Source organism: Triturus cristatus, chromosome 12 (genome assembly GCF_964204655.1).
Source record: "Triturus cristatus chromosome 12, aTriCri1.1, whole genome shotgun sequence".
Lineage (NCBI taxonomy): Eukaryota > Metazoa > Chordata > Amphibia > Caudata > Salamandridae > Triturus > Triturus cristatus.
Genome location: NC_140595.1, coordinates 120,345,123 through 120,361,919, shown reverse-complemented (window position 1 = coordinate 120,361,919; position 16,797 = coordinate 120,345,123). Strand labels below are relative to the sequence as shown.

General features: G+C 44.0%; 1 protein-coding gene across 1 annotated transcript in view; it reads right to left on the bottom strand.

Annotated features, from left to right (window-relative positions):
* LOC146772832 (rho guanine nucleotide exchange factor 11-like) overlaps positions 1-16,797 on the bottom strand; it is a 322,904-nt gene that overhangs the window by 41,183 nt on the left and 264,924 nt on the right. Inside the window, exon 19 of the mRNA XM_085637035.1 lies at positions 16,474-16,709. Within this exon, the coding sequence (XP_085493161.1) occupies positions 16,474-16,709 (236 nt within the window). The remainder of the gene's footprint in view (positions 1-16,473; positions 16,710-16,797) is intronic.

Sequence of the window (16,797 nt, the reverse complement as noted above, 5' to 3'; positions counted from 1 at the left end):
GTTCATTCACAGTGCGCTCCCCTTGGATTGTGGTTGTCTGGATGCAAAGCTTTGGTATTTTATGTTTTTGACGGTGGTGAACAGATCTGTTGTTGGGGTTTCCTCACTGTTGGAAGTATTTCTGTAATAATTGAGTGTGCATTTCCCACTTGTGAACTTGTTGCTGTTTCCTGCTTAGCAGGTTCACTGCAGTGTTGTGCTTTCCTGGTATGTATCGTGCTACGAGGTAGACTTTGTGACTATTTGCCCACTGCATATGTTTTGTGCTAGGTGTGATTGTTGGATGGAATGGGTTCCTCCCTGTTTTGAATGTAATGCATTGCTGTCATATTGTCAGTTTGTAGTAGGACATTTTTCCCGGTTATGTTTGGCAGGGATGCTCTGAGAGCCATGTAAATGGCTAAGAATTCTAACATGTTGATGAGCAATGTCTGTCTGTTGTTGTGTGGGTCAGTGTTCCTGAACCACAACGACCTTCATATGAGCACCCCAACTCATGAGTGATGAATCAGTTGTGATTGTCGCTTACAGGATTGGGTCCTTGAAGGCTTTTCCTTTCAGTACGTTTGTGTTCCACTATTGTAGGGATTGATGGACCTTGGCTAAAACAAACACTAGATTATCCATTTTGCCCCCCCACTTGTGACTACTGTGATGCTAAACACTCTTTGTGGGTCTCATGTGTAGTCTTGCATAAGGCACTATTGCTATGCATGAAGCCATCATCCCTATAAGGCACGTCACTGTTTTGACTGGTAGGTGACAATGTGGCTGAAAAAGATCCAGTTTGGCTCTGGATATTGAGAACCCTTTGTGGAGTGGACTGGGGTATGCTGTCCCCGAAACTGAATTGTGTATCGAGATAGAGTTGTATATGGAGTGGTGGGAGATGGGAGTTTGTTGCATTGACTATAAAGCCCAAATTGTTTAACAGGTTGATTGTGCTTTAGGTATCTTTTAGACATGTGGCTTTGGTCGGACTCTTGATCAGCCAATCATCCTGATAGGGAAAGATAAGTACGTTTGCTCCTCATAATTTTGCTACTAGGCATTTTGTGGCTGTTGTCACCCAGAATGGTAGCACTTTGAATTGATAATGACGTCCACTTACCACAAACCGGAGGTACTTGCGATGTGCCATGTGTATTGGGATGTGGAAATATGCATGTTTCAGATCTAATGCAGTCATGAAGTTGCCCTTTTGTAATAGCAGTATCACATCCTGCAAAGCCACCATATGGAAGTGTTCTGACAGTATATGTCAATTGAGGAGACGTAGGTCCAGAATGGGCCGTAGGGATCCACCCTTCTTTGGTATGAGGAAATAAAGGGAGTATACGCCTCTGTTGAGATGTTTCCTTGTGATAGGTTCTATAACAGCTTTTAGCAATAACACCTTTACTTCTTTAATTGTGCCTGTCTTTTGCCAGTCTCTTTAAGCTTTTGCTGCATGAAGTGTTGCAGTCCTTCAAAAACTATGCTCTGTTCCTCAGTCAGCATACAAGATGGCATCTTTTGTTTCATTGGAGCCAGTGGAGTGTCCTCAGAAACTGTGTGTGTCTCTGTAACCCCAGATGTATGGCTTTTCTTCTGTGCCGAAGTGTGGCCATGGTGTTTTTCTTTCCTTGGAGCGGAGGACTGCTTGGTTTCCAAGATGCTCGATCCTAAGCATTTCTTCAAATTTGATGTTTTATGTGGGGTTAACATTTGTTTGCCAGCTTTCGGTGCTGATGTGTCTGTCAGTGCTGACTTGTGTTTCAGTGCTGATGTAGTGCTGAAGTCGTTCCCATGATGTAGCCTTGTCGCCCGATCAAGAATGTTCTTGTCCTTTCTCGGCTTTGAGGGATGCTTGCGGTGTCAGCCCGCGCCTGCGGGCTGTGGTGCACCGTTGTGTGGTGGTGGACATGTGTGCAAGATCTTCTTAGCACATGGTGGGTCAACAGTACTCACAGTACTTGACGTTGTCTTGGTGCTTGGTCCCAGCACAGGAATTAGAGACAGGGATGTGGGCCCCTTGACCTGTACTGGAGTTTGTTCATCACGGGAGTACGAAGCAGAGGTGATATAATGGGGGCTGGCTATGATGACCCCACCTCCTGTTGTTGCACCGGCCTCAATGTTTTCCTCAAATTCATGCAAGAACTCTGCCTCGGCTGCCAGCTCCTCTGCCATATGTGCCACAAGACGATCCATTTTGGCCTACAGTGTCTTTTTGTTTTAAAACAATGTGCAGGCTTCGCACTTGTGTTCTTTGTGCTCTGAGGATAAGCACATATTACATGCTTTGTGGGTGTCGGAGTGTGCATACTTGACCCTGCACCAAGGAAACTGTCGGAAAAGGTCTTTCTTTGTCTCCGTCACCTGTAGACGGGCAATCTCGACAAGTGTGTGTGTCGCTCACCGAGTACTCGCTTACCGGCGTCTCAAATCTGTTGGATGTTTTTCACTGGATCTCTGATTGAGTTTTCCTTTTCTGTAGGCCGCATAGTTGTCATGTGTTTCCCTCCGACCGCCAGTATTGTAATACGGTGGTCAGATAGAAGCCTCTGATGTCAGGCAGAAAAACTCAGACGAACTGACAGATGGCTTTCCGTCGTACATCATAATGAGGCTCTAAGTCTTTTTGTGTCACTTTCTTACTGAAAGCATTTTACTTTTATGAAAAGATGCCATCCTTTCGTCAAACGTCAATGCTGTGGCTGAAAAACATAGAGAAAGTGCCTTGTGATGAATTACCTCCTTCCTGACGAGCATGAATTCTGAGTCAATATGTCCCCTTAAGCATTCAAGGCCAGATTTAAGATCAGGGTACACAGTAAATAGTAATGCCTTGGTCATCCCTAAGAAAGATCTAGAGGTGTCTTTACGAACGGCGTCCCTATCCTTTGAGGTATATGATGTGGAGGACAGGTATGGAGGACAGGTATGGAGGCCATCTGCCTGCCATCGAGCTACTCAATATCAAAAATTGTCTGTCCACAATGACAGACTCAAGATTATTCAAGGGCTTATTCTCCAAATCTTTTCAGTGTTATATGCTATAAGACTCGCCATCATTACCTTGTCTTACACCGACTACCCCATGTACACCACCTAATTCTGCAACACCTTCACGTAACCTCTATTTCAGTCAGCAGTCACTGCTGTTCACTGAAACATCGATGTAAAAAATATTGTTGTTAAAAATATTGATTAAAAATATAGCCAACAAAAATATCGACTCCTATACTTAAACTGGTAAGTTCAAAAATATTGACTGAAAAATATCGATGTAAAAAATATAGATGTAGAAAATATCGACTTTTATATAAATATACAATAATATATATGAAATATATGAAATAATAAATATAATTTTTACAAAATAAAAGTAATATAAATGTTAATAAAATATAACAAACACACTTAATAAAAAAATAAACACACAAGCATATTAATTTATACATATATATTTACTTAAATTAAAAAATAATCGTTTATTAATTGTTTTAAGGTCAAAAGTTTAAAGTATTAAAAATAAATAGATATATAAATTATTTAAAATATAAAAAAACTAAAATCTATAATAAATTAAAACATTGAACTATTAAAAAATATTTAAACCTAAATTTCACAATACTATCAGTGCAACAGTACAGAAAGTGTTGGATAGCAAAGGGGTAAAAATAACTATTCCCTCTCCAGTGAGTGCAACAGTAGGGAAAGTGTTAGCTAGCGGAGGGGCAAAAATTACTATTCTCAATCCAAAAAGTGCAACAGTAGGGAAAGTGTTGGATAGTGGAGGGGTAAAAATTACAATTCCTACTCCACTGAGTGCAACAGTAGGATAAGTGTTGGATAACGAAAGAGTAAACATTACTATTCCCACTCTAGTGAGTTCAACAGTAGGGAAAGTGTTAGATAGCGGAGGGGTAAAAATTACTATTCTAGCTCCAGTGAGTAAAACAGTAGGGAAAGTGTTGGATAGCAGAGGGGTAAAATTTACTATTCACACTCCTGTGAGAGCAACAGTAGGGAAAGTGCTGAATAGTGGAGGGGCAAACAGTTCTATTCCCACTCCAAAGAGTGCAACAGTAGAGAAAGTGTTGGAAAGCGGAGGGGTAAAAATTAATATTACCATTCCACTGAATGCAACAGTAGGGTAAGTGTCTGATAGCAGAGCAGTACATTATTTTTATTCCCACGTCAATGAGTGCAACAGTAGCGAGAGTGTTGCATAGCAAAGGGGTTAACATTACTATTCCCACTCCAATGACTGCAGCAGTAGGGAAAGTGTTGGATAGCGGAGGGGTAAAAATTACTATTCCAACTCCAGTGAGTGCAACAGTAGGGAAAGTGTTGAATAGCGGAGTGGTAAAATTAACTATTCCCACTGCAGTGAGTGCAACAGTAGGGGAAGTGTTTGACTGGGGAGGGGTAACAATTACTATACCCTCTCCAGTGAGTGCAACAGTAGGGAAAGTGTTGAATAGCGGAAGGGTAAAAATTACTATTCCAACTCCAGTGAATGCAACAGTAGGGAAAATGTTAGATAGCGAAGGGTAAACATTATTATTCCTACTTCAGTGAATGCAACAATAGGGAAAGTGCTGCATAGTGGAGAGATAAGAATTACTCTTCCCACTCCAGTGAGTGCAACATTAGGGAAAGTGTTGGATAGCGGAGAGACAAAAATTACTATTCACACTCAGGTATAAAATATATATATATATATTAAACATTTCCCAAAAATCATAAAAATAAACAATATTTAAAAACTGAAAAATCAAATATATTAAATATATAAAAAGAAAACATATTATAATATCAATTACTTAGCCATCACACAAGAGTAAGTGAAAAAGGCTATGGCGGTCTGTAAAAAGGGTAAAGTTGCGGGCCCGACGGGCTACCAGCCGAATTATATAGATCCTTGGGGGAGGTTATAATCTCGGAATTGACCCAATTATTTAATAAGATACTACTAGAGGGAATAAGCCCGCCCGGATCTTGGAATGACGCCACAGTAGTCCTGATTCTGAAACCCTGCAAAAATCCAGCCAGCTGTGGGTCATATCGACCCATATCGCTTTTGAATGTCGACTATAAAATCTTCGCTTCGATTTTAGCAGCTAGGATGGGGCTGGTGGCAAACGACATCCTCCACTCGGATCAAAAAGGGTTTGTGAAAGGAAGACAGCTAGCAGACCTCACATATGATTTGGTCGGTGCAATAGATATTGCTTCCACCTATTCACTCCCGCTTGCAGCCCTAACTCTGGACGCCACCAAGGCTTTCGACAGGGTGAATTGGGTATACCTGTCGGAAGTCATGGAAAGATTCAATTTGGGCGATAAGTTTCATCGTACCATCCAGTTGCTATATCAAATGACGTCGGCCAGGTTACTGGTCAATGGAAACCCGACCAAAGCACTTAGGATAACTAGGGGCACCTGACAGGGCTATCCTCTCTCCCCTCTACTTTTTGATGTGTATATAGAGCCTTTCGCTCAAAAGCTCAGAGAAGATTCTAGCATCGTGCCTTTTAGACATGGTGAATGGGAGAGAGGGTGGCCGTGTATGCGGATGATATCCTGATACTTTCGGCAGATTTGGACACAACCTTTCCGGCAGTCATCAGATTGGCAGAGGAATTTGGGCAGGTCTCGGGCTACAAGGTGAATGCCGGAAAGACCGAGATTATGACCTGGAATGTTACGGGAACTCAACACCAGGTTAGTCCTAGCATGCGATACTTGGGGGTCAGATTTGCCCAAGATATAGCTAAAATTGCAGAAGTCAACTTAGCGTGAGTCTCAAGGGAGTGCCAAAATCAGATGAAATAATGGACCCACCTCCCTTTAACCATCTTGGGGAGGGGGAATCTGGTCAAAATGGCGATATTACCCAATATCACCTTTCTCTTTAATACAATCCCCCTACATTTTGAAAAAATGAACCATCGATAAATTCCAGCAGGAAATAAATTCCTTTATCTGGGTATATAGAACTACCAGAATAGCTTGGAAAAAACTAAGGCGTAGGAGAGAGAAGGGGGGTCTTGCGCTACCTGACCTACTGTATTATGCCTGGGCGTTTCAACTTTCACATTCCCGGATGCTATTAAAAATGCCTGTAAGTACTGGGGGAGGAGGCATGTTTCTGGCCAAGTTAAGAGGGGCTGGTTTACAGGAAGAGGGCTTTATGTTTAAATTTGGGGTTCAAAAATTCTTTAGGAAGGTCAAACTTAAGGTCCTCCAGGCATTTGCCAGAATATGGGCTAGACTAAAATATTTGGTGAGTCTTAACTATTTTTCAAATCAAGCGCCAGTCTGGAATTCACCGGGCTCGTCGGAATGCCTCCAGGACAGATTGGCTGTACCACTCAAAGAAGCAGGGTTAAAAGTATGGGGAGACCTGGTTAGTGAGGAAACCCTTATCTCATGGGAAGAACTAAGAGAGAGAGTGGGTGTGGGTCTTTCAAAATTCAAGTACATCCAGTTGCAGAGTTGGGTACAATCCCAGATCAGACAGAAAAAATCCATAGGTGGGGGCATTAGTATTGAGCAACAGTTAGTCGAGAGGACAGCGGGCAAGAAAGAGGTTTCCCACTGGTACTGGGCTATAGAGGAGGCTGTAGATGGCGAATTCAAACTTGCAAATGAAATGTAGAGTGAACATATTCCAAGTTCACAGTGTGAACTTCTATGGCAGAACTCATTTAAAACTCTCTTTAGTATAGTAAAACCTGCCTGGCTGAAGAGAAACCACTTGTTCACCGGGCACAGGGCCTATTTATCTCCTCTCAGGTTATCTACATTTTTGAATGGGTTCCAAGTAATTTGTAAGAAGTGTGGTCTGGTTGAAGCCTCAGACATACATAGGTTCAAAGACTGCCCCGCCATCGCCTTCTTCTGGGAAGAAGTACGGAATAAGCTGGAAAACATCTTGAGTGCCCCAATCCAAATTGACTTAACCCTGATAATTTTTGGTATTAATAGTCAAATCGCCGGTCTAGCCAGATCTCTCTTATTTTATGCTATGTTGTTGGCCAGGAGGCAAATATGTAAGAATTGGATAGATCCTGCCCCTCCCACTCATTCAGAATGGTTGACATCACTATACGAGTCATCCAAGTTGGACCTGTCCAGAGCTTGCAGTAGGAAAACAATCGCATATTGGGACTTGCTGCTTCAATGGAAAAAGGCCAAGAATGAAAGTGTGCGATCCATCTATGTACTCTCGCTTTACTTATACTCTTATGAAGGGCGGGTCCTATAATTATGCCTCCTGGTTAGTCTTTGGACCATGTTGGGCTTCCCCGTGCCATCGAAGGTGTCCATCAGGCTCTTGCGGACCTAGCTGGAGTGAAACCTCTCCCCTCTTCGAGGGAAAGTAACATTCAGGTCTGACAATGTACTTTTACTTGCTGAAGGCACCGAGAGATTCCATCATAAAGCATACGTCTCCCCAGATCGTTGAGTAAAGGTACGGACAGACGTTATGTTCAATGTGGTTGGAGGCGAATGAGGACCAAAAAAAATCAAAATAAAAAAATAAACACTTTAATTACATATAACAAAAACCTACAAATATTATTATAAAAATAATAAATACATTGCAAAAATAATTTTAAATTAGAAAATATTTACAAAGAAAAAAATGCATTAATACATAAATGTATTAATTTTGTTTCCTACCCTATAATACCACACCAACAACAAAACACTTCAACATTTTAAATTAATTTACTTCCATAATTAACATAATTAATAATAATTTTTTTTAAATTAATTAAAAAAAGGTAATAAACTTTAATTGACTACACACACTTTAACACTATAATATCCACAACACTCACCTAAATTAAACTATAAAATAATAAAACACAATTACAACTTATTTTCAAATTAAAAACTATTAACAACTATTAATAAAGTAATTAAAATGTATTTAAAACCCACTCTTTACCCCGTAAAGCATTAGCTACAAAGAAGAGTCACACTACTGCTCCTGTCTCTAATGAATGAAAGTGAATTTATAACAGCGCGAATTGCTGCCCTGAGGCGTCCAAGCGCTAGAGGAACCAGTTGGTAGGGTGGGTGAGGTTGCAGACAGGTAGGGAAGGAGAACTGAGTTTATTGAGGAGAATTGAACAGGTGTGTTTTTAGTTGTTTGCGGAAAGAGGCGAGGTCAGGATTGGATCTCAAATGAGAAGGGAGGGAGTTCCAGATCTTGGCGGCGTTGAAGGCAAACATCCTTCCACCCGATCTTGTCCTTTTGATTCTAGGGACTGTTGCCATAAAAGCCTGGCTAGATCGCAGGTCTCTGCCTGGACGATACTGGCTTACTAGACTACGAGTAATTAGGGGTCCTGAGTCCCAGAAGGCCTGGTGAGCAATACACATTGCCTTAAAGGTGACTCTCTTACGCACTGGGAGCCAATGCAGGCTGGTCAGTGCCGCTCTAACTGGCAGTCTGCGTGGGATCTGTAGCAGAGTGCGGGCAGCGCAGTTTTGTACCAGCTGTAGTCTCTTTAGTGTGTACTCTGGTGCACCCAAATAGAGGGCGTTGTTGGAGTCTAATCGTGACTGTATCAGGCCCTGTACGGCCATCTGCTTTGCCTCCATTGGGAGCAAAGGAAGAACTTTCTTCAGTGTCCTGAGCAATCCAAAGCAGATGGCTGAGAGCTTTGTGGCCTGGGTGTTAAGTGAAAGACTCCTGTCCAGCCATACCCCTAGGCTTTTGATGTTATCCTTCGGAGCCGGGGGGGGGGGGGGGGGGGGCTAGACAGGTGGGCCATAGTGAGTTGAAGAAGGTGGGATCAGCCGGGCCCAGGAGCATAAGCTCTGTTTTGTCACCATTGAGCTTTAACGATGACAGAGTCATCCAGGCCTTCACCTCCTCCAAGCATTTTGTTAGTCCACCTGAAAGTGGCTGTTGAGCCTCCTGCGCTAATGAGACCACCAACTGGGTGTCGTCCGCATAGGATATGATCTTGACTCCATACGGACGAACTACCTCAGCCAGTGGCCTCATGTAGATATTAAAAAGCGCGGGGCTTAAAGAGGAGCCCTGGGGGACTCCACACTTCAGGGGCATGCTGGAAGACACTGTCTGTCCGTCAAACACTTGGAACGACCTGTTACTCAGAAAAGATTTTAACCAGAGCCAGGCCTTGTCCACAATGCCGACATTCGAAAGACGGTTCAGTAGAGTGTTATGACTGACCGTGTCGAACGCCGCGCTGAGATCAAGGAGGATCACTGCCACTGATCCTCCCTGGTCAAGAATTTTCCTGGACTCCTCGATGACCATTAGGAGGGCGGACTCTGTTCCGTGCTTAGGCCTGAACCCTGTCTGAGTGGTATCTAACAGCTGGTTATCTTCAAGAAAGCTAACCAGCTGGAGATTGACATACTTCTCCACGATTTTACTCACCCAGGGGAGCAGGGAAATAGGACGATAATTGCCAAAGTCCAATGGGTCCAGGTTTGGCTTCTTTATCAGCGCTCGGACTATCGCCCGTTTCCAGGCAGGAGGGACGATGCCAGAAGCGATGGAAGCGTTCAGGAGATTTTTGATGATAGGTAGGACAACCTGAGATGCTAGCAACATGGCTTCTGGGGGTGCCGGGTCAGTTCGGGATCCAGATTTTACTTTCCGAGCCATGGACTCTACAACTTCGAGATCCATGCAAGGAAAGTGGTCAAGCGTGGGTGGAGAGCTTAGAACAGCGTCTGTCCCCCTGTTTTATCCTGAGCTATCAGAGGAGTGGTAGTGCAGGGGAAGGAGGCGTATATTTTATTTACTTTGGCTGAGAAAAATTCCGCCAGGTCATTGCATTGGGAGACAGATTTTTCCTCATATGCACTGGGGGGAGGTGGTTTTGTAAGTTTTTGCAGAGTTTGGAAGATTTCCCTAGGTTTAGATTTTGCAGCTAGGATCTTGTCAGAAAAGTATGCCGCTTGAGCAGCTTTTACTTCCTTTTTGTAGGCTTTTATTTCTTCTCGATATAGAGTTTTTTCCTCCATGAAGTAGTCTAGACGCCATTTCCTTTCAATTTTCCGGCATTGGCGCTTTTTGTCCCTGAGGGCCTCCGAGTACCAAGGTGCTGTTTTATGGGGACGTTTTACCGTTAATTTCTTAAGGGGGAGGATGGTATCGAGAGAGTGCAGGATCCAGTTCTCATAGGCCTGGTTCGCCAGACATGGATCCTCATTATTAGGGGGAAGTTCTTTCATAAGTTTATTTTTCCATTCGTCTACTGGTATCCGCGCCAAGGATCTGGCATGTCTTATCATCGGTGTTACCGGAATGGGTTTCTGGGTAAACCAAGTAAAGGGCACCAGAGAGTGGTCAGTCAATGGGAGGGGAAGCGGAGGCCCAACCACAAAATCCACACAGTTACTGAACACTGGATCTAAAAGGTGTCCTTTCACATGAGTCGATGTTTTTACTCGTTGGATAAGTTGTAGCGCGGCCAGGTCATCGGCTAGTATAGTAGCCGTAGGATCCAGCGGTGAATCAAAGTGAAAATTGAAATCGCCTAACACAGTATAGTTGGCAGCCGCGCTAGTGCGTGGCGCCACAATTGCTGGTAGGAGATTATGAAATTGTTTAGGGGGGCCAGGTGGGCGATATATCAATGTGCCCGAAAAACAGTGGTTGGGAGAAAACTCCAGCGAGAAGGCTAGGCTCTCACAATCTGGGATAGTTTCCGGGATGAGTCTGCAATGATATTGTTCTTTAAATATAATTGCTAGCCCGCCCCCTCTACCCTCCGGACGGTCTTGTCGAATGATTTGAAAGCCAGAGGGGAGGGATGTTACAACGGCAACCATGTTTCGGTGAGAAACACTGCGTCCGGCATACGCTCTTCCAGTAGGAAGGAGATTTCCACCTTATGTTTTGGCAGGGATCTGCAGTTTAATAGGAACATACAGTATTCATGCTTCAGGGTTTTGGTCTGCCACAGGTTAAGGGGGACGTTACATTTTGGGCAAATGGCTGGAAGAGACGTTGCATCAAGGCAATGCCTTTCACAGTCCGGTCCCAAGGACCTCATGCCATGTAGAGCGTCTGCGCTGTAGGCTAAGATCTGTTTAGCCTGGGATGTAGGGGACGTGGCCCCTGGCCCGGACTCAGCGCGGACGAGCGCAGACGAGCTTGCCTTATGCGCGCCTTCGGCGCGCATTCGTCGCGCATTCGTCGCGCCCGCTGCGCTCGTCCGCTGCGCTTCCTGGAGGCAGGAGTAGAGGAAGGGGGCGTGGCCTATCCCGGTGGGCGTGGCCTGTGTCCTGGTCAACGGCGGCAGGGGGACGAACAGACACTCGCCGGTGGCAGCGTTTTGATCAGCTGTCAGCGGGGGGTTCGTAGCAAGGTTTTGGTGCGCAGGGCGGTAAGTGCAGCAGTTAAAAAACACACACGAAGCAATTACAGTTTAAAAAACGCAATTCGCGCTACTCCCGGCTCAAGCCTCAGGAGGTTCCACAATTAGTAACAGTAATGTTCTAGCAGATAAGGGCAGTAAGTGGTCAGATTCTGTGGGTCACAAACTATGCAGCACATCTTCCCAAAAATACCTTAACCTATTTGTGACTTGATTAACGTCTGTGCCCAACATTAAATAGCAAGTGTGCAGAGCATGTGATCTACAGTAGCACATACTACAAACCATGAGACACCCAAGCAGATTGTGAAGCTCATATAGTTGATTTCAAATGTTGTTTTTTAAATTGGTTACTATGCAAATTACTGTCGAGAATTGGTATGTTCATGCAGAGTGTTTGTGCAAGACATAATAAATAAACATTAAAATAAAAAAATACTAAAGGATAATATTTCCAAATGTGTTCTTATTAAGCTGATCATCGAACCAATTTCGGATACATCAGGTTCTATGCCAGAGGCTTAACCCGCCACTCAAGAGCGGCAACTGTGATTCTCATCTATGCAGTTTTATTGCAAGGCACGGAGGCTGATATTACGTATATATTCTTTATTGCCAACTCACAGTAGCAACTTGAACAAACACATAGAACTTAGAATACACATCTTTTAATATTCTACGTCATATATAATCCCAAGTTAGGCAGCCATCTTCCTTCTTTGTTGCTGATCACCACTATGATAAGTACATGCGATTTCATCTCTACAGTAATTGTCATGAGTATGTATGAATAGGATGTAATTAGAGTCTGAACAAAACAGTTGAAGAAGTGTGTGTTCAGTGTGCGATGGGTTCACTTTAGGAGACATGAACAGGGATTTTTATTGAGGCATAGACGGTGTGTTTTAAAACAAAAAGTGATTGAGTAAGGTTAAAACGGGAACATACAACGGTTTTGGGAGTGTCTAAAGTTACTGCCAAAGTTTTTTGATCAGAGGTGTTCAGGAGAAAGTTTACTACTGTCAGGGCAGAAGAAGTGGTTAGGCATTGTGTCTTTTGAATGGGCCGAGCTTTGCTTGATCAAGGCGCATGGCGGTGCCTTCCATAGGGACGACCGCAACCTGGATCGCGGGGGGCACAGTGCATGACACTGCCAAGTGCAAGCGTGCTTGGATGAATGCCAGTTGGACGCGCAGGATTAGAGTGTTTGAACAGCTTTGTAGTTGCGCTTTGATTAACCCAGAATTTATGAGAGGGACAATATAAGAAATGGAGCAGCGCTTACCTGCGGGGTGCCTGATGGAGTAGAGTGCGCTTGCAGGCTGGACCGAATTTAATTATAGGCAGGTGCCATAGGAGCGTCACAGGACTCGGGTTGCCATTTTGGATCACAGCAGTCTGGCATTTCATAAGGAGAGGCGGCCAGGCAGTTATATTTAGGGCTAGTTTAGGGGCTTTTTTTGTCAGATTCAGCTGGGTGTTGAGAGAAGCAGAAGAACTTTGGTATTTGAAGTCCAGAGATATTTTGGTAGAGTGCTAAACTTTAAGTAGAAGGGAAGATTTTGGATTCCTCGACAAATTTTAGACTGGTGAGATATATTCTGTCAGATTGGAAGGTAATGGTGCCTCAGAGAGGAGCACTGAGGATAAGGTCCAGAAATGTGTCCGGTAGTTTCAACCTTGGCAACACAATTAGGGAAAAAAATAGATGATTGTATGGAAAGGTTGGAAAGGAAATTTGGGAGCAGGAATGGGGACAAGCAGTTCTGGTCAGTTGGAGGCCACGGATAAGGCGACTGGATGGAGGGGTGTTTGTAAAGCGACTCAGAAAAAGAACCTCAGGCTTAGATCTTCTATTTTTGACTGAAACCTGGCTGCGAGAAGGGTTAAATCCCGATATCTGCCTGACTGTTCCCGTGGGCTATAGAATGGTTATAGCCAACAGAGCTGATAACAGACTTGGGGGTGGTCTAGCAATAATTCTGAAAGAGGAGTGGGAAATCTCCTACAAGAAAGTAGCAGGGCTCAGTCCTATTGAGGCCATGTCCTTCCAAATTAAACCTACCAAAAATCTTTTGGTGGCAGGACTCTTGATATATAGACCCCCTAGCACTCCGATTTCCTATTGGCCACTACTATTCGACTGTATTGCCAACCTATCGTTACGCTACTCCAACTATATGGTGCTAGGAGATTTTAACGTACATATGGACCTGGCTAACTGCCCTCTGGCCTCTTTAGTAGGCGATGCGCTAAAAAGTCTAAATTTTGTGCAAAGAGTCCAAGCTCCCACTCATACAGCTGGACATACATTAGATCTCATTTTTACCAATGACAGGTCCATCACTGTGGATAAGCCGCTGCCAGTAATCTGGTCTGACCACATGCTAGTCACTTTCAAGCTGGGACTGATGTGCCCGGCTAAGCACTGTGGACCTACTATACAAAACAGAAGAAACTGGAGGAAAGTTACCCCTGATACAATGAGAAGTGAATTAGACAATACCACTCCTACCCCCTCCGGTAACCCCTCTAGAGATTCCTCCCTCTTCAATGCTTGGATAACCTCTGCCCTAGATAAGATAGCCCCGATCAAAGCCTGTAAGGTACCTAGGAGTAGGCCATCAGCGCCTTGGTTCAACACTGAACTACAATTGGAAAAAAGTCATTGTAAAAAGCTGGAACGTATCTGGAGGAAAAATTATGATACCTCAGCAAAAGAGACATATAAGGAGGCAATGAGGAAATTTCATACCCTCAAACTCAAAACCATGAGAGACTTTTTGGCTAAACAAATCATGGTAGCAGAAAACTCCTCAAGGGAGATCTTTAAGATAATGGAGAGTTTTTTGAAACCTCAGTCCCTAAAAAGCACGATCCCGGCGTCTCTTCCGCTGTGTGATGAACTAGCCTCTTTCTTCCATGATAAGATTGCAGACATCTACTCCACATTCCCGACTACGGGTGAGCAGGTGATGCCTCCGATATGCCATTTAGTCAAATGGTCAGATTTCCGTCGATATGAGAAGGATGCTTCCTTGAGAGATTTAATGAAAGTCAAGTCTGGATGCCCTTCCGATCCCTGCCCGGCGAGAATACTCAAACTCCTAGCCCCCGTAGTCAACAACACTCTGAATAATGTTTGGAATACCTCACTGGTCACCGGAATCTTCCCTACTGAATGGAAGAAAGCCTTTGTCCGTCCCATCCTTAAAAAAGAAGACGCTGACCCAACAGAACTGAAAAATTTCAGACCAATCTCTCTGCTTCCCGCCCCTGCTAAGATTCTAGAAAAGGAGGTACAAAGACAGTTGTCGGAATTTCTTGAATCCAATAGCTGCCTACACGACTCACAATCAGGTTTTAGGGCGGGTTACAGCACCGAGACAGCTCTCTTGGAGGTGGTAGAATCTATTCGGGAGACGATGGACACAGGAAACTGTGCCATGCTCGTGCTGCTTGACTTGTCGGCAGCTTTCGACACGGTCTCTCACAAGATTCTGCTTAATAGGCTCCACGCATTAGGAGTCACAGGGACCGTGTTACGCTGGTTCCAGTCGTTTTTGGAAGACAGATCTCAACAAGTCTTCCTCCCCCCACATGTTTCCAGCTCTAGGACACTGCTACAAGGGGTCCCGCAGGGATCCGCCCTGAGTCCTTCCCTGTTTAATGTGTACCTGGCCCCACTAGCATCTATTGTGGAAGATCTGGGTGTCCGTGTTGTCTCCTACGCAGACGACACTCAACTCATCTTTTCCTTTAAAGAACAGAGTGAGAATGCTTTTACCAACTTCAGGCAGTGCCTTCTGAATATTTCATCTTGGATGACAGACAACTGCCTGAAGTTGAACACTGATAAGACTGAGATACTGTTTTTTAATCAACCTCTTCCTCCTCAATCCGAGCTATGGTGGCCAGCAGAATTAAACCCTCCTCCGATTCCGGTGAACTCAGCCAGGAATCTGGGTTTTAGAATTGACACCCAACTAACAGGCAAGGCTCAAATATCGTATATATCTTCCCAATGCTTTTGGAAACTGAAGGCACTGCGCAGGTGCCTTCACTTTCTTCCTTTGGAATGCAGGAAGACAGTGGTCCATGCGCTCATCACCTCTCAGTTAGACTATGCCAACAGCCTTTTCATTGGTCTCCCTGACTATCTTTTTAGGAGACTTCAAAGGATCCAAAATGCTGCCGCGAGACTTCTTAGAAATGTACCACTACGGTATCACATCACCCCCCATTTGCAAAGCCTACATTGGCTGCCGGTCAAAAAAAGAGTGATGTTTAAGGCCCTGGTCATAGCCCACAAAGCACTCAGAGAGGTTGGGCCTCTCTATCTGAGACACAGGCTCCAAAAATATCAGAATGCTAGAACTCTGCGTTCCAGCAATCTGAATCTCCTAACCATTCCACGTTTTAGGAAAGTAAGGTCGGGAGGAAGAGCCTTTGCGGTAAAGACAGCCACGCTCTGGAATCTGATGCCTAACTCCCTGCGTCAGATAAAGGAGGAACTTCCTTTCAGGAAGGCTCTTAAAACATGGCTGTTTGGCCTATCTGTTATACCCTAATTTCCCTGAATCTCTCCCCGAGCTAATTCCCTCTCTGGCTGGATGCTAGCGCCGGGACACCTCCGCTGGAGGTAGCTGTCGCGCTCTACAAATGCTATAATAATAATAAAAATAAGTATATGCAAAAAGAGAAGGGCTTTGTCAGTCTATGGGATTGTGATTTCATAATGGATTGTAATGATGCTATTTTAAAGGACTGACATGATTGAAGTCTTTTCCAAGGCTGTCCAAATACAATATAGTTTTTTCTTACTGTATGTTTTCATAAACCACAAACTTAATTGAAACCTTCTCATGCTCAGCATAAGAACAAATCGGAGTGTTCTCAAAAATCTAGCATAAGAACAAATCAGAGTGTTCATAAACATCTACCTCTAGAATTCTAAACATACTGCTGCAAGACATACCAATTTTAAAATCATGAAAGTAAGTATGTTTTCGTGGGCTTTATGGCAATTTGGTTAATGGTGTCATAGATCACAGGCAATCAGTCATTTTACAATCCTATCTTGCAGATCAGTCACTCTCACCTTCAGCACGTTAAGCTTCAGTGTAAGCGGCTCCATCGTCTTGAAGATCATGTCCTTGTCATGAATTACAAGGCTCGAGGCTGGTGATTCTGCAGAAGGAGCAACCTCGGTGCTTCGGAATTGATGTCTGTCTTCACTGGAGTTGATGCAACTGATTGTCAGTGCACTCAAGGTGCTAGGACCAGCCTTACTTTCAGTCCGACAAGTTTTCCCTGTAGGTGCTATGTGGTCATCATCTGTAGAGGAATCAAGGGGTTAGCCGGAAGTGCTATACAAAAATAATTTCCTGCATTATGCAGAGAAAAATAAAATATATGTGCATCA